The sequence below is a fragment of the Dama dama genome, chromosome 5 (genome assembly GCF_033118175.1).
Source record: "Dama dama isolate Ldn47 chromosome 5, ASM3311817v1, whole genome shotgun sequence".
NCBI lineage: Eukaryota > Metazoa > Chordata > Mammalia > Artiodactyla > Cervidae > Dama > Dama dama.
In genome coordinates this window covers 88,404,763-88,428,346 of record NC_083685.1, presented here as the reverse complement: position 1 = coordinate 88,428,346, position 23,584 = coordinate 88,404,763, and the positions used below count along the sequence as shown (strand labels likewise).

The 23,584-nt window shown below is 33.2% G+C and overlaps 2 protein-coding genes across 3 annotated transcripts in view; one reads left to right on the top strand and one right to left on the bottom strand.

Moving 5' to 3' along the window:
* Nucleotides 1-23,584, top strand: part of SUZ12 (SUZ12 polycomb repressive complex 2 subunit) — a 38,136-nt gene that overhangs the window by 10,649 nt on the left and 3,903 nt on the right. For both annotated transcript variants that reach the window (XM_061142844.1, XM_061142843.1), the window contains 11 exons: nt 4,406-4,455; nt 7,802-7,887; nt 9,835-10,066; nt 11,142-11,235; nt 15,588-15,693; nt 19,259-19,436; nt 20,919-21,010; nt 21,237-21,380; nt 21,851-22,008; nt 22,383-22,581; nt 23,050-23,129. In XM_061142844.1, the coding sequence (XP_060998827.1) occupies nt 4,406-4,455; nt 7,802-7,887; nt 9,835-10,066; nt 11,142-11,235; nt 15,588-15,693; nt 19,259-19,436; nt 20,919-21,010; nt 21,237-21,380; nt 21,851-22,008; nt 22,383-22,581; nt 23,050-23,129 (1,419 nt within the window). The remainder of the gene's footprint in view (nt 1-4,405; nt 4,456-7,801; nt 7,888-9,834; nt 10,067-11,141; nt 11,236-15,587; nt 15,694-19,258; nt 19,437-20,918; nt 21,011-21,236; nt 21,381-21,850; nt 22,009-22,382; nt 22,582-23,049; nt 23,130-23,584) is intronic.
* Nucleotides 15,830-23,584, bottom strand: part of CRLF3 (cytokine receptor like factor 3) — a 60,411-nt gene continuing 52,656 nt past the window's right edge. Inside the window, exon 9 of the transcript XR_009692936.1 lies at nt 15,830-15,954. The gene's annotated coding sequence lies outside the window, so the exon portion shown is untranslated. The remainder of the gene's footprint in view (nt 15,955-23,584) is intronic.

Here is a 23,584-nt window from a genome sequence, read left to right as displayed (position 1 = left end):
GTTTTTAGTAGGTTGAAAAGGTAAAGTGCCTTACATCACTTTATGTTGTTGTTATTACAACCTAAACTTTTGAGTTAGTAATCTTCCTTTTCTTATCATCTTTTTGTACTGTAACAAAATTTGAATTCTTTTTTTTTTCTGGGATTCCCATTTCCTTCATGTACCATGTCCCAGACACTTTACTAAGACCTAGTGGATATAACGGTGAGCAAAACAGATGAAGACCTTGCCTTTCTGGAGTTGATCAGCATTTAGGGGAAAAAAGCATAATTGTATAATAATTATAAGTGCTGGGAAGTAAAAGTATACACATAGGGAAACTATGGCTGTATGAGGCAGGAGAATCAGCTCTTGTTTAAGAGTCTAATTTGGGAATAGAAATGTTCAATGAGGGCTTCCATGAAGGAAGAAGCTGAGATTTGAAACATGAATATAGGAGTAAAATGAGGATAGAGGGTGAGCAGGTAGATGATTCTAGATAAAGGGAACATAAAATCATTTGAGGGCAGTGTAGCTGACTAGAGAGAACATGACATTTGATGAGACTAGAGCAGATAGCCATGACCAGATAATGCAGAACCTTGTAGGCTATTTAAGGTTGCTGGTCTTTATCCTAAGAAAGCTGTAAATTATTTAAAATAGATACATTGCATTAATGGTGTTACTCTAGCCACCTCTTTTGTAGGTTTAGCTGCATTTTTAAAACTTCAAGCTGTTTCTTAAGTTGATATGTCTTTTTCCACCATATATGATTCTTAAAATCTAGGTATTTGAGAACAGATTTTCCCCCCAAAACAATCATATCTTTATTGACTTTTTTTCTGAATACAGCAGCTGTTTTTTTACTTGAGTCTTAAGGAAAATAAACATATTTTAGAAACAGCTTGATACAGTTTACAGTGTGAAGCAGTATACTAATAAGAAATGCTAGTCGTCTTAATGTTTACATCATAACATTAAATGTAACTTAGCTTATCATCACAGTTGACCTTTTTTCAGGCCATATAGCCATGACTTTAGAAATAAAGTCTTAAACCTGCCACTGTCAGATCAATGTGTATAAATTTGAGTCACTAATCTTGGTTTCTTTCCTGCATAAAAATGTTGGTCCTTCTGTGGGATCTGTCTACTCCTAAAATTTGAGTTTCCTACATGAATCTCATCTCAAAATACTCGTCTCTTATGAATTTAAATTTACTTAACCTTATTCTGCAGACTGCTTTACAATTGTCAGATACTTGTCAATTACTTGTGCTTAAAATCTCATCCCAAAATTTCACATTCACCTTCTAGTTTCCTATTGCCATATTGCTTTCTTCCTGAGAAGATGAAAATAGGGAACACATCACGAAGAAGAACCAAATCCTTATCTGGTATCTTATTCTGATCATCTAAGCTGGATTCTGTGCTGCCTAAGACCAGATAGGCTTGACCAGACCTACATGTTTCTTTCTTCCCTTCCTCTGATCCAGCTTAACCAATAAAGATGTAGACGCAGTAGCCCAAGGAGAGGGAAAAGGGTGAATCAGAAAGGGAGAGAAAACTGTCCTCTTTCCTTGGACTAAACCACCCATGAAAGGGATCAACTTGGGATCAACTCGCCTCATTGTCACATTGTATTCTAGGTACATATCAGTGTGTTTACTTTTAGGAGAGTGTTTTCCCCTAAAAGTGCTTGCTTTTAGGGGAAATTATGCATAGCAAATCACATTCCCAAATTTATTTTTTAAGCTGGTTAATTTAAATTTGGAATTCCTTTTCTCAAACAATGTTATATGGCAGCTGAATGGATCTGCCATCTCATTTAATTTGTAATGTACCATTTAAAACTGTGCCTCAAACCATCCTGTGGTGACCTTTTTGTTAGTTTTTAATTTCCAATCTTTTGTAGATGGATACTTTTGTAAAATATGTAGATCACATACTTGGATGCCATGGCAATGCTAAGTTTCTGTAAAAATGGTTAAAGTCTAATTCTCAATGTCTTGCCTTGTGGAATGGTAACAGTTTCTCCAATGATCTCAGTGGGTAGACCAGGTTTTGAATAACACTAATATAAAGTGTTTTCTGGGGTAGATCAATGCAAGGTATTTTTGTTGTTTCACAGTTGGAACCTAGGATCGAATTTCCTATAAAAACAATGTAAATAATTTTAGAAGTACCACAATATAATGGGTCCTGATCCCTGACCTTAAAAATCTTAGAACTCTAGGGAGGACATCATTATCCTTTTGAAAATCATTTGTTGAGTGCCTTTCTGTAAGACATTGCTAGATACAAAGGACACTGATATGTTAAGAGAAAATGTGTGTGAAAAAATTGTGACATAAAGTGGTAAATACAGGTGCTTATAAAGGAAATTAAGCTCTGGGATGATTGGGGATGGGGTCTTTGTAGAAGGGGAAGCAAGTATTTTGATGGATTCTTTAGTATTTTACCCATGCCTCCCAATCTTCGTTTTATAGATAGTAGGTCATAGCTAATAACTGGAGCCAGAATTCAAACTTGGATTTGTCTCTATTTTATCATTCTATTTCTACTTTCTTATATGAGGCTTTAGTAGGGTTAAAGAGAAATAGGAACCATATCACAGACAGCACTTAGACAAAAGGTTTGGCAGTTGGGGACCCATTAGAAAATTGGAGAAAGAAATGATTCATTTAAAATGATGTTTTAAGAAAATTAACCTGGCCTTTAGTATGTAGGTTTAACTGAAGCAACTAAGAATAGGATAGGCTGGTTGTGACTAACGAATTATCTTATTAGATGTGGAAACTGTGGAATATTTCTCTTGGTTTCTGTTTTATTTTGGAGTTTAACCCGTTCTACATTATAAGGTTTTGTTTATGGAACAATTTTTTATAGAAAAATGCTAGTTACCTTTTAGTAAAATGGCTTGTAGAGTTTATAGATGGTATATATACTTTTTAAAAATCAATGATATATAATTAATAATCAGTATAATACACTCACCTTAAGTATATAGTTTGAGTTTTGACAAATGTATACATTTGTGTAACCATAACCACAGTTAAGATATAGAACATTTTCATCACTTTGGAAAAAGTCCTTTGAGCTCATTTACAGTTGATCCTTTTAATGTACTTTAAAAATTTTTTCTTGATACTTAAGTTACAGTTACTAATTTTTCTTTTATGTTTATGCTTTCTAACTCTGCTTGAATCCTTACACTTCATAGTCATTTTGTTAGTCTGTTGATATCCTAGCTTACTTTTCTTAGTACCGTTCTAGAAATGCCCTTCAGAACTCCCACCCTGTAGTTTTTTAGCATACACTTTCATGGATTATCTCACTAGAAAATAGAGGCATCCTCACATCTTCTTTTGAAATATCTCACTTAACCTCCTATTGCTCTAAGACTTAGAATTCTGGGCACAGTTACAAAACTAACCTGTTAGTAATATGTCCTCATTTCTAACCATTGCTTGTTCCTCAATGCTCTCTTACCTCAAAGTCTTTATATAACTGTTCCCCTCTGGTTATATGAATGCGTAGATTGTCACCATCATTTTAAAAAGGTACCCTTTATTGAACCATATTGTGCTTTTACTGTTTTACTTACACTAGTAAATTTCTTGAGTAAGGGTTCAGTACTGCTTCCCTTTTCCCAACATCTGTTCTCTATAGCCCTCTATCATCTGGTGTCTGTATCACATGACAGAAACTGTTCTGGAAAGTTATGAATGGCTCCTGATTTAAAGATAGATTGCCCTTTTCCAGTTTAAAGCTACTACAAAAGCCTGTTGATGTTTTCATTTATCCCAACTTAATAGTTTTTCCATCGTTAGTAGATAGTTTTCTAAACAAAAGGATCATTATAGTTTATGCTTCCTTTTCATTGCTTCTAAAACTAAAAGTGAAAATGACATGTTGAATAGCAAGTAACAAATCGATAGCATATTTGTGATTGTGTATTTCATCCCTCATTAAAGTAGAAAGTGATGGTTCTACATCATTTGTTAAGGAGGTTGAAATTCTGTAGCTTGAAAATACTAAAAACACTTTCGAGTATTGAGAAGCATGGATTCAGCTATTGTTTAGAGGAATGGGAAGGGAAATCTGTCCCTGTTTTACAGGTAGAACACTAAAGCACTATAAATTATCTTGCCTCTTATTTGGTGGTCTCTTTCTGCCTTGCTTCTTTGGTGTTTTTTGTTTCTATTTGTGTGGTGTGTGTATTTCAGTGTGTATAGACCCACTGTTTTGGATGTCATACTTAAGACGGAAAGCATGGAGTCAGTGGGCTTGAATAGAGTTAAGAATTAGACCGCCAAATATTTATAAATTGGCTGAAGTAGCTTTGATTTCAGTATTATATTTAAAGTCTAAGTTATTTTTGTCATACCATATTAAAGTAGTAAAATTTTTTGTTTGTTCTGTTTAGCTTGTCAGCTCATCTGCAGCTTACATTTACTGGTTTCTTCCACAAAAATGGTATGTATTTAAAAGTAAACTTACTGGCAGTCTACAGCAGCACACCTTTGTGAATGCAAAAAAACCCCACAAAACTGTAAATTTGTAAAATTATATTTAATGGAAAAGATGTTGATTCTGATGATTTAATTTTTCTTTAGTGGATTTCCCCAGCAATTTCACTTATTGCGTTTGTGGTCAATAGTGGAATATGGAGGATGTAACTTATAACTCATTAAACTTTAAAAGTAGTTCTTAAGTCTTAGTCTGTGTGGAAACATTTTGACAGTTTGTTTGAAATACTGTATACCTGGACCCTCCAAGGCCTCAGATCTAATAGGGTTTTGGTGGAGTTTAGGAGTTTATTTTAACAAGGCATGAAGGTAATTCAGAAATAGGGTGTCTGAGAAACAAGTTTTAAGAAACTACTTTAAATAAAGAATGTGTATAACTGGGTCACTTTCCTGTACATCAGAGGTTGGCACAGCATTGTAAATCAATTATAACTGTTATAAAAATAAATAAAAAACGCTTAAAAGCTTTTAAAAATTGTAGGTCAACCTTATACACACGTAAGATTGTGCTCAGCACCTGGTTTCCTTATAGCTTTCTTGCTGTCCATTTAAGTTATGAGTGGATTTTTAAATTGTTAAAATAATCAGTGTTTTGTGGGATCATTCTTGAAGGTAAACATTAGCTTATCTAAATAGATGAAATTCCACCTCTTAAAACTCAGTCATACCTTCTAGGGCTCCAAGTATTGCGGTTAAAAAAAACTGTATAACATTATCTCACCCAATTCAGAGCCCTCATCCTTCCAAAGATCGCCAGTAGAAAATATGGAAAAGACTTAATAAAATGAAATTTCTTAGATTTTGTCATTTTTTTATTTACACCGTTTTTCGAACTTTAAATTATAAAGACGGTGAGGATTTTAATTAATTGCCTCAGAACCTAGAATAGGGATAAACATTTTGAATTTTTTTTTAATGACATTTTATGGAAAAACCCAAACAAACTTTGTGGCCATCCCAGTACAGAGATAAAACAACTGAAACGAGCACTGCTAACCAATGGGATGTATCAATATGTTAGATATTGTAAAAGGAAAATTATATAGTCTTGAATGTTTCTTCATTAAAAAAAGGTGAAAGCATACTGGGAAAAGTTTCAGTTGGTTTCAAAATGGATAAAATGCCTCTGGGCTTGTCCATCTTAAATTTGTGTATGTATCCTTTAATATAATCATGCAATGGAATAAAATCTTTATAAGAAACAGGTCAAGTTGTTCATCCTTGGTATTGTTGAGTAAGAAAAAAAGTGTAATAATAAATAGAATGGTTATATTAGAACAGTTTGATAACTAGTCAAGTTTTTAATGTAAGAAATTGGAAGTCTGGTCATTTCTCTCCTATTAGTCTGGTCATATTAGCAGCTAATGTAACTTTAGTTTTGCCTTAGAACTGGTCTGTTTTTTTTTATAGAAGTAACCTGAGTGGCATTTTCATGTTTTTTCTCCTAAATCATTTATAATCATCTTGTAAAGTTATTTCTAAACATTCATTGTATTTGATCTCCTGTGGTACTTAAAAAATACATGAATTCTAATACTTTAGAAGCTCATAATTTGAATTTTATAGGTTTGTTAGCCCTTTGTTCTCAGGTACTTCTATAAACATAAATTACTCATCACTGAAATTATTGATGGATATTAATTGAAAACTATTTACTAACATCATATATTTAACAGTAATTTACTTGAATTAATTAGTTGAAATAAACTGGCACATGGTATGGTAAATTTTTTTCCTGTCTACATGACAGAAAAATTCAAAAATTGCTCAAATTCACTTAAAGTTTTCTTTTTTCTTGATATTACTAGAATATATGAGAAAGTAAACTGTCAGTACTTCTATTTCCAGAAAGTAATTTCCCATTAGAACTTTGAAATTAGTGGAAGTTGGAAAGAAGCAGATATATTGCCTCTCTTGTCTATTCAAGTTATATTTGTAGTTTTTTTGAGAAATAATATTTTTAAGAAACCAGGATAGAAAAACAACATCAAGATCCCTAAAATATTATTTTTTCTTTTGTTTTTGAATGAATACTTGTTTAGCAGTTACTACTTACAATTGCTTAGAATGAATACACAGATTATTAGGGTACTATTTTCATGGTGAGTATTGTTCAGAGAGTATTTTTGTTATTGCATTTTGGACATTTGGGTATTTTGGATATGTTAAATTATCTTTATCCTGGATACAGCTTTCAAGAGACTGATTCAGATGTACTTTATGTATATGCCCTGAGTAAGAAGAATGTTTCTAAGCAGAAAAAGTGTTGCCTAAAATTTCAGAACAAAGATTATTTCTTTGTATATAGATTCATCTATAACATATATATGTGTGTATTACTCGTCTATAACATATAGAGTGTCTGTATACATATATATAACATAGTAGTTCTGTATATTGTTGAAACTTAATGATAAATGAATGATAAAATATTTAAGGTTTGGACTATTAGTGCCTTTGGGATTAAAGCCAAGTTGTAGCGAAGTATTCTGGAACCTTAATTTGCAGAAGCCTTTTTTTAAAGTTCATTGATAAAGAGACTATATACTATCACTTTAAAATTAAGATTCCTAAACTCTGTAAACCAAGAGAGTCTCCTAGGTAGTAAATAATATCTTGATTTTTGCTATCCCATTTAGGCTTTAAAGAAATTCTGGGGGAGGGAGGGGGGTGTACACATGTACACCCATGGCTGATTCATGTGAATGTATGGCAAAAACCACTACAATATTGTAAAGTAATTAGCCTCCAATTAAGATAAATTAATTAATTAAAAAAATTTGTAATAAATGGGGAATGAATCTAAAAAAAAGATTCTTGGGGAAAGGTAAAAAAATAGCTCGTTTTCTTGTGAAATAATATGTTTATATTATTATAAATAACTTTTATGTTTAATATTTTTTGAAATCCTTTTTTTTTTTAATCCTTTCAGTTACAAGTTTTGGTCAAATCAGCCTTTTAGTTTAGACATCTGAGCATTCAAAATGAAATGAAAGATAGTAACCAATTCAATTCAAACATATCTTAAACTAGGAAATTTTTCTAATAGATTTTGGGAGAAAGAAAAAAATGTTTATTTTGTGTCTTACCTCTCCTGAACTATTTCATTTATGCTTTCTACTAGGAAGAATTAACTATATTTGTTACATTTGGAACTGATTTTGGGGAAAAGGAATGAGTAAACTTCTGAGAAGACTTCATTATAGAAAGTCTTTGTTTGAAATTCTCAGACATCTTAGGAAAATGAGTACTGTTTTTTAAAACAGATTTTGAAGTATTGTTTTTCTATTTAGATAAACCATCACAAAATTCAGAAAATGAACAAAATTCTGTCACCCTGGAAGTCCTGCTTGTGAAAGTTTGCCACAAAAAAAGAAAGGTGATGTATAAAATGATACTGGTGGATTAAATGGAATAATTTTTTTCATTAAATATGTTTATGCAAATATATATGTTTTTAAACCATGTGGTGGTGGTTTAGTCGCTAAACCATGTCTGACTCTTTTGCGACCCCATGGACTGAAGCTCTTCTGTTCATGGGATCTCCCATGCAACAATACTGGAGTGGGTTGCCATTTCCTTCTCCAGGGGATCTTCCCGACCCCGGGATCGAATCCAAGTTTCCTACATTGGCAGATGGATTCTTTACCACTGAGCCATCAGGAAAGCATTTTTAAACCTTAAAAGTTTTAAAATATGTTGATGGCTGAATTGTAAAATTGATAACCTCTTTTGCCAACCTTCCATGTCTTCAAGTTTTTCTAATCTGACTGTAGGTATCTGCATAAAACTTTGTTATAGAAGTATGACAGTGTGGGGGAAGAAGCCAATTTTTTAGCATCTTAGGACATAAATTCAGTTGCTTCCTGCTACTCTAATCTCTTAGCTTTTTTTTTTTTACTTTAGCTATTTAAACACACTTGTATTTTAAATAAGGGCTAAGAAAGAGTTTTTCCCTAAAGGATTATCTTGTACTTTCAGGCAAAGAAATTCTGCTGCTAGCATTATCAGTCATTAACTTGTTAATATATTGCTTGAAATTTTTATTTACAAGATGAAATCATTTTACCATAGAAGCAAGTATTATGCTGGTTAAATTTCCTGGGCAACCCACCAAAGCCAGTAGGCTTATTTTTAGTAGCTTTGGAAGTCCTTGGGTGTTTTAAGAATAGGAGGGACTTCCCTGGCATTCCAGAAATTTAGGACACTTTCACCGCTGGGAGCATGGGTTCTATCCCTGGTTGAGGAGCTAAAAGCCCACAAGCTGTGGGGCAAGCCCCAAAGAAATGAATAAGAATGATCTGTATAGAGGTCCCTATTGCTAATGCTCTTCCAAAATCATAGTAAGATGATATGGTAAACACTGTGCTAGAGATAGAGTAGACCAGAGTGATGGGAGACGGCAGTGTGTGTATATTAGGGACGCTCAGGCTAACTAACAATACTTTCTAGTCCCCCAAGCCCCACACACAGTTAGTAGTAATGTGAAAATTCTGCAAGGTATGTTATTGTTTAGGCAAAAAAAGAAATGACTATAACTATAGTATGATCCTTCTTGTGTTAAGAAAAGGCATAAATGTTTTCTTCAAAGGATATGCACAGCCACTTGCTAATATTAGTCCTCTCTAGAGTGTAAGAACTGGGGTGACGGAGACATATTTTTCCCATTTTAACCCTTGTAGAACAGAATTTTAAGACTGTAGGCATGTATTCTGTTTGTTTTGAAACAGAAGCTACCTAAAATACATACTGTATTTTCTTCTTATAAAGGTCTTCTGCATCTTGCAATTTTTCGACTTTGCTCTTTCACCATAGCCCTAGTTATATAACTACAGAACATTACTCATAAGATGATTAATATTACTTCTTATCGACAATATATTTTAATATATGGATTTATTATTTCTTAAGGTTGTTGTCAGTAGGGTTATTGTAATCATCTTTTTTCATTTCTAATGATCCTATTCGTTATTTTGTTAAAAATGGAATATTTAAGGGAAAAGAGTAGTTTACATGAGTTGTAATACTTCAAGCATGGTTTTAGTTCTATATTTCTAACTTAACACTTTAAGATGACCATCGGCTAAGTATAAGATATACTTTATCATTATTTTCATTATATTGAGGAAGTCCTCAATTGTGTTAACATTTGAAAATAGTTGATTGATATTTTCTTTGCACTTTATCACAATTTTCAGACCTTTGTTTAGAATCTTAGCATGCCGTTTGGAAATCATGCCCTAAACCGTACTTCCTATAGCTGTGATTAGAGGTTTTATTATCATTGCATATACATAAATAAATATAATAATCTTTGCCTTTGCAGGATGTAAGTTGTCCGATAAGGCAAGTTCCTACAGGTAAAAAGCAGGTGCCTTTGAATCCTGACCTCAATCAAACAAAACCTGGAAACTTCCCGTCCCTTGCAGTTTCCAGTAATGAATTTGAACCTAGTAACAGCCATATGGTGAAGTCTTACTCATTGCTATTTAGAGTGACTCGTCCAGGAAGAAGAGAGTATAATGGGATGATTAATGGAGAAACCAATGAAAATATTGGTAATTTTTATTTTAATAATTTTACTAGATTTTATTGTTGGAGATTAAGATGAACTGTAAAAATGATTGAAGTAGTACATCTTCATAGTATTCATAATTGTGTACAAAATATTTCTTTTTTAGTTATTTTAATAATTATTTAGAGGGAAAAATGATCCAGAACTATAAGTTACTGCATGTGCTCTAACAACATGGCCTTTATTAGGAAATCTCTAATGAGATAATTTTATGGTAGGTTGGCCTGGTGCTTACACTATTAGTTGTTGTGCTGTACTAGGTATTTAATTTGTAAAATTTTCATTATTGTATGGTGGAACATTTCACGTAGTAAAAAAAAATATATGTATATATTGAACACTGGATGGAAAAGACTGGTATTTAAATTAGTCTCTGAGCAAATAATTCATCCCTTCCCCCAGCGTGTGAGGAATTTCATACATACAGAACATTCAGAATTTGGTAGTGAATGACTTTTTATCTACCACTTAGATTCTACAGTTAACATTTTATTATACTTACCACATATCTATCTTTCTATCCTCCACACTGTTCTGAATCCACCTTTGAGGTAACTATTCATATAACATATAGGTGCTCAGGACACAAAGATGATTAAGAAATCCAGTCCCATCTTCCAAAGGCTCATAACCTAGAATACAGAGATAAACATAAAATATAATTGCAGCTAAATGATCCATGGTATAATAGAGGTATTTCTGAAGGTTAGTGGAGAACTACCTTGACAAAAATAATCTTTTGAGTCTTGAGGCATTCTTTGAAGTTCTTGGAAAATAACCATGAAAGAGGAGGAATTTTTTCTCCTTGCCTAGCAGGGAAGATCATTCTGAATAGAAACTAATATCTGCAAAAATGTGGGGTTAATAATGTCAATGAATATTAAAAAGTAAGAACATACACATAAGGTAAAAACATAAAATTGAAGGGTGTAAGTCTGGGTATTGCAACTTCCTGTACCTCATTTGGGATAGAGTGTGTTATGTTAAGGGTCCAAATGTCATAAATATGGTGTATTTGCTTGAATATTTGATTCATGAGTCATGTTTATCAAATTCAGATGTCAATGAAGAACTTCCAGCTAGAAGAAAACGAAATCGTGAAGATGGGGAAAAAACGTTTGTTGCACAAATGACAGTATTTGATAAAAACAGGTAATGTTGATGGACAGGCAAGGCTCCCATGTTTTAGAAATGTTTTTATTTTGAAGCAGAATATAGTGGTGATACTGTTTCTTTGCCTTTCTCTTTATTCTTATGGATGAAAAAACAAATTTGCAATTACTAAACTTTTCTCTTTATCACATAGAAAGCAATAAACACAGATGAGTTGTTTGAATGTTCAGTTAAGATTGTTTATTCAGCAAGTATTTTCTCAGTGTCTACTTTTTTGTTAGATACTGTTTTCGCCCATGAGGAGGCAGCAAAACCCCTGCCCTCATGGAGCTTAAATTCTAGTAGAGGAAACAGGTACACTCCCCAAACTTATATCAGCTAATATACTTAGAATGCTGTGAAGAAAAATAGAGAATAAGTGGTGGTTTTATAGAGAAAGCTTCTGGGAGAAGGTCATATTTGAGCAGAGACCTGAATGAAGTGGGCTTCATGCAAATATTGAGATTATGTATTTACCTAGAGTTAAGAAAATTTTGTGTTATCATCATTGTGTGGCTCTGTGTACATTTGACACAGGGTAGGAAGGAACACTTGGATTTATAATCATTTCTGCAATTTTCACTTGGGAATTAAGCACCTTAGTGCCAGTGAAGAACCTCTGGGAAGCAAATGCAGTATTCTTTTTTGATACGATTAGAGGATGAAACCTGGAATATGCCATGATTTCTTGTCCTGAGGTGCTCACTGGTAGTGAACACAGTTCACTGTCAGTCAGGGATAGGAGAAAGCCAAGCCAACTAGTGCATTTCTCATGCTCTTTAAAAGGTAGATTATTGCCTTGATATAATCCGCTTACTAGCTACCAGGGTAAAGAAAGTTTCGGGGCTTTTAATGGGAAAGCAAAGGTGATTAGGAATAGTGACATTGATTTTGCTACCATATTGTCTTTGAATCTGTCACTTAATGTCATTGACATTATTTTCTCTAAAGTTAGAAATTTGAAAGGGGTTATGTCTGTGGGAAAAGCAATTAGGATGTCGTACACTGGACTTCATCAGTGTTAGTAATATGTTCTATTTTAGGCAGTGTAGGAGGAAGGGTACATTATATTCTTTGAAAAATTCTTTCTACCTTACATATGTTAACATATTCCTTGTATATTTTTAAAAAACGGCCTTTTTAAAAATTTTATTTTTAATTGAAAGATAATAGCTTTAAAATATTGTATTGGTTTCTACCATACATCAACATGAATCAGCTATAGGTATACATAGAAAAACTGCTTTTTAAAAAAGTACCAAGAGGAAATCATAGAATAATTTTCTCCCAACTTAAATTTTGGAAATTTTCAAACTTAAAAAAGTTGAAGGAAAAATGCAGGTAGTTAATACCCATGTACCCTTCACTTAGATTCATAGTTTGTTGACATTTTACCACATGTGCTTTATTCATGAGTATTTTTGTGATAAACCATTTGAGGGTTAGATCATGACACTTGATTCCGTTTCTTATTCCTAAACTTAGCCCAGATCTCCTGAGAGCAAGGACATTAACCTCCATAACCACAATACATCTTCCATATGCAGAAAAGTTAACATGAGACAAAAATACAATACTCTCTCCCCAGTTGCTTCGGTAATGTACTTTTCTGTTCCCTCCTCGCCGTAGTCAAGGATTGTGATCTGTAGCTAGTTGTCCATTGTGGTATATATTCCATCTCCTTCAATTTGGAATGGTTTTCCAGTCCCCACCCCCCCACTTTTTTTTTTCCTTCTGTGACACTTTTAAGTACAGGCCTGTAGTTTTGCAGAATGTATTCCATTTTGGACTTCTGTGATTATTTCATGTTTAGATTCCGGTTAAACATTTTGGGTAGGAACACTAATTGATGATGTGTACTTTGTGCATATCACAGACACAGCTGATATTTGGTTTGATCACTTGGTTAAAGTGGTATTCATATTTCTCCATCGTAACAGTACCAAGTATGGATTAATGAATTCCACTTTTATTCAGTCTGTTTTATTTTTATTTTTTTAAAGGTTTACTTATTTATTTAGTTGTGCCCGGTCTTACTTGCCCTGTGTGGGAGCTTTCATTGCAGCACGTGGGATCTAGTTCCCCAACCAGGGATTGAACCTGTGCCCCCTGCTTTGGGAGCACAGAGTCTTAACCACTGGACCACCAGGAAAGTCCCCTATTCAGTCTGTTTTAATCTATTTCTGTTGCTATTTTAATGTTCAAATTGTCCTAAATTTGGTCGGGAGGAGCTCTGGAGCTCTAAGCAGGTTCGTAAGTCCCTTTGACTTATTTTTATTTATTTCTTTGTTTTCTGGAGTATTCTAGATATTCCAGGCTTTACATTCTCCTTTTCCTACCTCTCCTCTGGAATTGGCTCTTTCTTCAGAGTCATGGTTCCTTTTAGTAAAGGAAAAGTATTTGCCAGCCAAGATCTGGGGATTAGATGTTTAAAAATTCATTTTATAATCTCTGAGAAGTTAAAGTCCCCTTAAAGAGTAAAATTCAAAAGCCATATCGAAAAATATGAATATGGAGCAAAATAAAAAACTTCTTTTAAAAAATGGGCTTCCCTGGAGGCTTAGAGGGTAAAGCGTCCACCTGCAATGAGGGAGACCTGGGTTCAATCCCTGAGTTGGGAAGATCCCCTGGAGAAGGAAATGGCAACCCACTCCAGTACTCTTGCCTGGAAAATCCCATTGACGGAGGAGCCTGGGAGGCTGCAGTCCATGGGGTCGCAAAGAGTCAGACACGACTGAGCGACTTCACTTTCCTTTCCTTTTGAAAACAAAAACACCATCATAAGCCAAGTTGAAATAAAAATGACAAGTCAGAAGAAAATTAATTTGAATTCACAATATGTAGATATCAATGGATACCTCATTCCTGTAATATATACAGATCATATTAAGTAAAAAGGAAAACACAACAGATCAATAGAAGAATGAGGAAGGGATATCATGAAAATATTTATAAGAAAAGAAAGTATATATGGTTTTTAAACAACTAAAAGGTAAAACATCTGAATATAAAAGTGCATTGAGATGTCATTTTTTTCACTTAGCAATTTCACAGATATCAAAAAACTTGGTAAAAGCCTCATCAAGTACCGTTGATAAGGCTGTGGGGGAAAAGGGACTCTTCATACATTACAAATAGAGTAAATTGGATTGTAGCCATCAAATGTACAACCATGAAACAGAATGTTATGTAGCCAGGTAAACATGTGAGGAGAGCTCCTTTCCATTTTAGAAGAACATTAATATCTATTCAAACTAATAAAATCAGCTTTAAAAATATTAAGCTGATATATTGAAGTAGAAAAAGTTGAAGTAGCACAAAAAGATAATCCTTAAGTTCTTGAAATCATTTGCTATTAAATTAAACTTTAGAGCCAAACTATCTGTATTGTATTGCTAGCTCTGGCTACTCACTGTGTCATCTTAAAGCAAGTTATTTAACCCTCTCTATGCCCCCATTTCCTCTTCTGAACAGTGGAGTAATAGCGTCTACTTCATAGAGTTGTTGGGAAGATTAAATGAACCATGTAAATACAGTCTTTAAAATAGGGCCTGGCACATAGTAAGCACTCAATAAATGTCAGCTAATATCACCTAAGAGAATTTCTGTAAGACTGATGAGGAGATGCCAGATTCTTGATAATACAGTTAATTATTGGGTATGGTTGGAGAATGGTATTTAGGTTAGTAGTGTTACCAGTGTTTAATGGTATGGAAAAAATAAAAAACTATATATACACACACAAATATGTACACACACATTAAAACTGTACTGTGAGTATGGGTTTAATTTAATTGATTCTTTGATTCAACCAGTATTCTACATATTCATTCACCTGTGAAATGTTTATTGAGCACCTATATGTGCCAGGTGCCCCCTTAGGATCTTACAATTATCCAATTTGTCATCAGTTTGCTGACTCAAGAATTCTAGTTCAAGTATTTACAATAAGTAAAGATAACAGACATAATTCTTAGTGGCTCCCTAAGGCAAGTATTAAAACACTGTTGTTATTTCATTTCTAAAAGTATAAAGCCTGCACACATGCTTTATACTTAATATTTAAAACTTACTAAGTTTTAAGACCATAAGCATATTATACTTTAAATGTTTAAAGTTAAATCTGAGTAGCTACAGTAATGAAATAATTCTCTAATAATAGTTATTAGTACAAATCATTAAAAAAAATTTTTGGCCAGGAATGGAGTGTAGGTATATTTTTAAACCTTGTTGTAAATGTAAGCTAGTTTATAAATTTAATAAATGCTTTTGAATATAAATCTAAAGATGTAGAATTTGTGTACTTACAATAATACTCAGGTTACTTTAAAGTGTATGTGTTTGTCTAACAGGCGCTTACAGCTTTTAGATGGGGAATATGAAGTAGCCATGCAGGAAATGGAAGAATGTCCAATAAGCAAGAAAAGAGCAACATGGGAGACTATTCTTGATGGGAAGGTATGGACTACTCAGAAGACTGAGCACGTTATAGTTATAAACTCCCATTTCTGATTGATGGTTTTTACCCCGAATGCAAATTCACATTGGAAGGAAGAGTCCTTTTTTTTAATACCTTGAAAAACACAAATCAAAATTATCTAGTCAGAGTATTTAATGGAAGGCATTATCCTTGGAGCCAGACCACCAGGTTCAAATCTCTACTCGTAGCTATGTGGCATCTGGCAAGTTACTTAATCCTGTGTGTCTCAGTTTTCTCATCTGTAAAGCAAGGGATAGAATTGATGAATTAAATGAAATAATTAATGAAAGATGCTTAGCACCGTGCCTGGCATAAAATAAGTGCTCAATAAATGTTAACTGATATTTTAAATCCCATTCATAGTAACAGCAGGTAACATCTGACTAATAAACTTATCAGGAAATCTTCAAATCTTAGATGAAGCAGGCTTAAAATAACTTTTAAGAGACTTAAAAATAGGCATTACGTACATTTCTTGGATAGGCAGACAACAGAACCAGTGTCATTTGTTTCTAAATATATTAGATCAGTGTAGCAGCACAAGCAAAATCCTGAAAGGATTTTTTTTTCTTAAGTCTTAAAATTAGTCTAAAGTTAACCTAAAACAGTGTGTAATAGTACTACGGAAAATTACGGAAGAGTTTTCTGAGAACCTTTACTTTCCAGATAACAATAAAAGAACTTAAATTTATGGTACAAGTATAGGAATAGACCAGCACATCACTGAAGCATAATCTTGAAATAGTTTAGTCTGTGATAAAATTGGTGTTAGATCTGTGTGGGAAAGATAAACCGTTCATTATCTGTGTGACAGAATTGCTCTCTAGCCTTCTGGAAGTAAGTTTAGACCTAATAAATTCCAGGAGGCTCATAAATGTAAATGTAAAAATTAACACTACATAGCTTCAGAAAAGACAGGTGAATATTAATATGATCTTGCTATTAGGAAAGCCCTTCTAGGTGTGATGCAAAAGCTAGAAAGCATAAAATAACAACTAATTAAAACGAATCGTTTCTATACTTTAAAAATCTTAAGTTAAAACCAAATGATGGACTGGGCCAAATATTTGTAACATACAGAAGGCTAATATGAATTGCAGTTAATAAAAAGATAAGCAATCTATTTTAAAAAAAGCAATCTAATTAGGAAAAATGGATAAAGAACAGTCTGACAGGTCTTAAAGCAACAGATACAGATGACTAGTAAGCTTTTTAAAAAGATACTCAACTTTACTAGTATTCAAAGAGAAACAAAATCAGAGATTACTAGCTTTTGATTACTAGTTTGACAACAGTTAAAAGAGGTTGACAGTTTCTAGTTGGAGATGTGAGGACATATATTCTCGTAGAATGCTTTAAGTTAAGAATAAGTTGATATAACTTTACTGGAGGGGAGACTGACAATATAAATGGAAATTTTAATTGTGTATATAGTCATTAACAATTTGATATAACAGTTTACATTTTACAATTTTGTCACAAGGTAGTAACTAGATAACTGAAAAGATCTAGGTAATAAGTCTTGCCTGAAATTTTTAAATAGTGAAAAATTGGAAACACCTTAACTCTTAAAATGATAGCCATTAAAAAGGGCAATATTTTGACAAGATTTCCATGATATTCAATTTTTACATAATAACACATACAACCACCTTTTCTAAAATTAAGCATAATAGTGGTTACCTTCAGGTGATGGGATTTTAAATAATTTTTATTTATATATATCTACAGTGCTTGAATTTTCTGCAGGTATTTGGTATTTTTATGTTTCAAAATTTTTTAAATCTAAATTTATTCTTGAGAAAATAGGATTGTTGTTTTTCCAAGAAATTGAGACAATATTAAATTTCTTTTTTAAAGTTTTAAGTTTCTTCATGAGAAAATAGAATTATTATATCATATAACGAGTATGAGTTTATATGCATGATGCATTCCATGGGGTTGCAAAGAGTTGGACACGACTGGGCAACTGAATTGAACTAATATATGAGCTTGGGGGTTTTCCCAAGAAATTGAGGTATCCTTTTAAGTCAGGTCATATAGATTTGCTTCTTTTTAACAGCTCTATGTTACTCTTTTAAGTAAATGTCCCATAAATTGCTAAACTAATGTCACTTAAGTTGATAATTGGATTATTTTAATTTTTTTAACATTTTAACAAATGTTGTGAGTATACTTGTACATGTATCTTTTTGCATTGCAAGTATTTTTACAAGATAAATTCCTAGATACAGACTCACTATGTCAGAATTGGTTTATATGATTACCCTTTCACTTCACTTCTGTCTAAAATTATAGTTTTAAAAGGATTATTTGTAATAAAGATGTAGAAGGAGATTAGACTGTGTGGCAGTAAAAGAGAAAATCATTGAAGATTTCTATCAAAAGGAATAGCATGAAAGCATCTTTGACAAAAATTACTTGGTCTCCTGAATATGGATTGAGAAGTAAGAACTAGAAGCAGAGAGAGCAGCTGGGATACTGCTCTCTAGTAGTAAGATACTGTAGTAAGAATCTACATGTGGTAATTATATGAGAATAGCAAGAATAGGTTTCAAATGTAATTCTGAAATTTTTAGTTTAGGGTCGCTGCTGCTGCTGCTGCTGCTAAGTCGCTTCAGTTGTGTCCGACTCTGTGTGACCCATAGACAGCAGCCCACCAGGCTCCCCTGTCCCTGGGATTCTCCAGGCAAGAATACTGGAGTGGGTTGCCATTTCCTTCTCCTTCAGGGTCACTAGTAGAATGATAATGCTTGGGACAAAAATAAGTGTACAAAAATAAGAAGAAAAGATAATAGATTGATGTCTAAACATATTTTAGTTCAGGATGACCTGGATATCCAAGTAACAATGTTTAGAGCTCTAAGTGTAAAGAAGGGAGAAGCAATTTGGGAATAATCTAATAGGTAAATCCTTGAGGATAGGTGAGAGATTGGGGCTTGTGGCTAAATGTTAGCTAGGAATTAATTAAGGAGACGAAGCGAAGAGTGGTTTTGTAAGTGATCAGATGTGGAGGAGGAAAGCTTCAGTGTCCTAAAATTCAGAGAAGCAAGGGCAGTCGTTAGTGAAGCTGAGAAGTCAAAAATTATTCATTGCTAAAACCATTCAATTCAGTCAAAAGTAATTGGTCGTCAGAGAAGTTGCAAACTGGCAGGCTTTGGGTACCATAGTTTTTGTGTGTTTTTTTTAAATTTGTTAGTTACCAGCAAATAAAAATGGGAGTATTTTTCATGAGAACTTAGAAAAAAGTCTGAAAATCTGGCTGTATTGGGCCAGTGTTTGTATGGGGAACCAGTTTAGCAATTGCCAGTCTGAGCCCTCGAGTACTATATACAGTCTTTACTGCGCCATACATTTATTATTTTATTTCCCTGGCTATCCATGTAGGCATTTGGGGGTTTTTAAAGGAAAAATCTGTTCATTGAAGTCAATTCCACATTAATATGTCATAATAAGTGTTTTTTTTTTTTTTTTTTTACTCCTACAATTTCTCCCAATTCATTTTTTGGGATCTTCACTGTTTCCATGTTTTTTCTTTTTTAGAGACTGCCTCCATTTGAAACATTTTCTCAGGGACCTACGTTGCAGTTCACTCTTCGTTGGACAGGAGAGACCAATGATAAATCTACTGCTCCTATCGCCAAACCTCTTGCCACTAGAAATTCAGAGAGTCTCCATCAAGAAAATAAGCCTGGTTCAGTAAAACCTACTCAAACTATTGGTATGAAGACTTTGCTGTTAAAATAATGCTTTGTAGAGTTAGGACTTAGGTTTTAGATTAATTTGTCTTTTGCTCCAGTAATTTTTGGAAATATTATTTGACTTACTAGACACACTATGAGTAAATTATGGTTCTCCTAAAGTTTTGTGATGAAGTGCTAATCAACAGTACTTTATTCACTAGAGGTATGTGGGAATTTTGGAGATTTTTTATTTTTTAAATTTTATTTATTTTTTTAATTTTAGAATCATGGTATAATATATAGTATACATGCCATATATTACATACTATCTTCATATGAGGTCTATAGATAGCTTTATGTCAGTTTAGGATAAGTTTTTCCATTAAATAAATTTGTCCCAAACTCATGAGGAAATGATTGGTTTTCAGAGCTTTGTAGTTTGGAATTGCAGCTATAAAGGGCTTTTTAACTATGTGCTTTTTCAAATTTACGTAGAAATTTGTTTATGTTATAGAACTGACTTAACCATTTAAGAATATTTGAACAGTTTGGGGACTGGAAGAGGATTATTATAACCTGAATTTTATCAGGTTAAATTTTGTAGTAAATTTTTAAGAGGAGAAACACTTAACAAATTGTAGCAGTTAGCTCTGTTGGGTTAAGGCCCAGGTTGCAGCATTCTTTCATTTTTTATCTGCTTGATGAGAACACTGTCCTTGACCTGAGAGTATCCATGTGTTTTTATCTAAGACTGCTTAAGAAGGCAGAAGGGAGCTGTCTTTGACATATACCACTCAAGTCCGTCCATTAGCTGTGTGCAAGTCACGTAGTTAGAGTCAGTTTCAGGAGATGTAAGAAATGACCCATGTCAGGGGAAAGATTTTCCAAGGAAATAGTAGTCTGGGCACTTCTCAAAGTGTTCTGTGGCCAATACTAGTAAAAGAGTTTTCAAGAAACTGAGAAGAAAAGATTTTTACAAAGTTGTACATATGAAATGATTACTTATGTCAGGAGAAATACAAATTTTCATTTTTAAGTCAGTAAAATAATACACCAAAATTATTAATATTGATTATGTTTTGGATTTGGAATGATATTATTACAATCATTTTCATTTAATTTCTGTTAAACCAGTATTTAGTGGATGTCTGCTCACTGGTGTGCATTGGGAATACAGAGACCAATCAGAACCTTCCTCTGGCCTCGGGGTGCTTAAAGCAGTCCAGTGACTGCGCATAGCTACGTGGGGTTAGTTTTAGGTGTTTTGGAACATGATAAGTGTCCTAATGCTTTAGGACATTTTAATGGGGGGAAAAAAGGGATCCTACCAGTAAAGACCTTAGTATCTGGTTAGGTTGCTGATAAAGGGATTGTTCCCCTGAAATCAGTGGAGGGTGAGAACAAACATTGTATTAAATGCCACAAGAAGAATTTTGTGAAACCTTTATTAATTATGTTCACAGCAGATATTATTTCACTTTTTAGAAGCAAGTATTTTCATTAAAAGTATATGTTTTCAGCTGTTAAAGAATCATTGACTACAGATCTGCAAACAAGAAAAGAAAAAGATACTTCAAATGAAAACCGACAAAAATTAAGAATATTTTATCAGGTAAACATAGCTGACCCATCTTTTTTTAAGTAATCATGAGATACCTTTGTTTTGCACATTCTATCTATCTGAAGTATTTTGGCATATTTAAATAAAAAGAATGCCTCTGACTTGATTTTCCTTTTATATTGTTTTAATTATGTTTAAAATTGATATTGAAACAAAATATCTTGAGACATTTAAGTTGGAGATGTGCTGTTCTTTTTGTTTTTTGTTATCTTTAAAGTTCCTTTATAACAACAATACAAGACAACAAACTGAAGCAAGAGATGACCTACATTGCCCTTGGTGCACCCTGAACTGCCGCAAACTTTATAGCTTACTTAAACATCTTAAACTCTGCCATAGCAGATTTATCTTCAATTATGTTGTAAGTAGCTTTTCATTTTTTTCACTACTATACCTTATGATACAATTTGGCTTTCAGAAATTGTACTTTGTGCAGAATGCCCAAGTTTCTACATTGAATGGATTGTTTATGGATGAATTATGGTTAATGATTCAGTGTTTGTGTATATTTGCACAGTGCACCTCTAATGACTCACATAATCCTCACCCCAGCTCTTTGAATTACGTGGTAATTTCCTTATCCTAGCTCAGACAAGAAGTAATTTGTACAGTTACCAAGCCAATAAATGGCACAGCCAGGATATTAACACGGATCTTTTTGACTCCAGATCTTTTGGCTTCCTGTTCACCATGCTGGTATGCCTGGCTTATTTTAGTTTTCAAAACATTTAAGAACCCACAAGTACGCTTTAATTAATTAAGTTGGAAGAATAGGTATTTAAGATAGGATAATTAATACTTTTTCTAATCACCTTGCCATTTTTGTTACAGTATCATCCAAAAGGTGCTAGGATAGATGTTTCTATCAACGAGTGTTATGATGGCTCCTATGCAGGAAATCCTCAGGATATTCATCGCCAACCTGGATTTGCTTTTAGTCGCAATGGACCAGTAAAGAGAACACCTATCACACACATCCTTGTGTGCAGGTAGGTAAAAATGTCATGTGGCAAAAGTTTATTCTCTGACTTTATTGATGTTTGAGGAATAAAGGGAAGCCAGTCATAACTACTATTGAGGTGGCAGTTCTTATTTCAGCGTTAACTAAGTCTCTGGGGTGGTATACTGCTTTGTAACCCTCCCTGGCCCCTGTTGTTACAGCGGTTTTTCTCACTTCCTCCTCACAGCTTTTTCCTGTGTTAATGTGGCTACTGCTCTAGTGGTTATAGGGGGATTAAAGTGTCTCCCAGTAGAAATTTCTGTGTGCATGCCTAGGTAGAAACCTCTGTAAGAAAGGAATGTACACTGAGTAGTGTGAGCCCTCTCTGTTACTTAATATTACATCAACATTTCTTTTCATTAGGCCAAAAAGAACAAAAGCAAGTATGTCTGAATTTCTTGAATCTGAAGATGGAGAAGTGGAACAGCAGCGAACATACAGTAGTGGACACAACCGCCTATATTTCCATAGTGATACTTGTTTACCACTCCGTCCACAAGAAATGGAAGTAGATAGTGAAGATGAAAAAGACCCTGAATGGCTAAGAGAAAAAACCATTACCGTAATTATTACTGTTTTGTTGCTATTAGCATCATCATCATTATTGACAATGATTTTACAGTTTTATGATGAAATGATTTTGTTAGAAAACTAATAACTGTTTAATATGAATTAAATTTTTGATATAATGTTAAGGAGCATTTTTTTAAATTAAGGAATTCAGGAATCTACAATTTTTGTAATTGTGTCATTTTAATAGTTACAAACTAAAGGAAATACAGGTTTTCTTCTTGTGATTTTGTGTTTTTTCATTTTATTTAAAGGCAACTATTTCATAACTAAGAATTTCCCTTTTAAAATTACCACTTAAATAGATGTTGGAAACATTGCTGCTTTGCTATATAAAGAAGTCATAGTATTTTTAGTTACAAAAAATTCTGTTTTTAACTTTCTCACAATTTTTCTTAGAAATATCAATTATATTTATTCTGCATCTAACAGATTTTTTTTCCCTCTTTTTTCCTAAAAGCAAATTGAGGAATTTTCTGATGTTAATGAAGGAGAGAAAGAAGTGATGAAACTATGGAATCTCCATGTCATGAAGCATGGGTAGGGTGTTTCTAGATTTAAATACTCCATTTCCTTTATGTTCTTTTTGTTGCTTCACATTCTGTAAATCTGTGTTAGGATCTTACTTAAAATTTAGGTATAATTTGTCCTAAATATCCTAATTCAACTATTAGAAAAATGGTTATCTTCAGAGAATGTTTAAGTAAGGTGCTAGCTCCATCTAACAGCAGGTTTTTAGTTAATGTTTTTTAATAACCCAGCTTTTATTCCTTTTATTGCTAGGGAATACATAAATAATACACCGTGTGCTACACACCTGGAAATCCTGAAAACCACTAACACAATTATTAACAAAATTTTTAACTGCCTTATTATTCAGAATAAAATATAAACAACTTTTCTTATTTCTTACTACCATTTCATAAAGCTGAGGGTAGAACAATCCTAATTTCTTGTGCCTTTGGGGCTGAAGCATTGTTTTTCCTGTACATCTG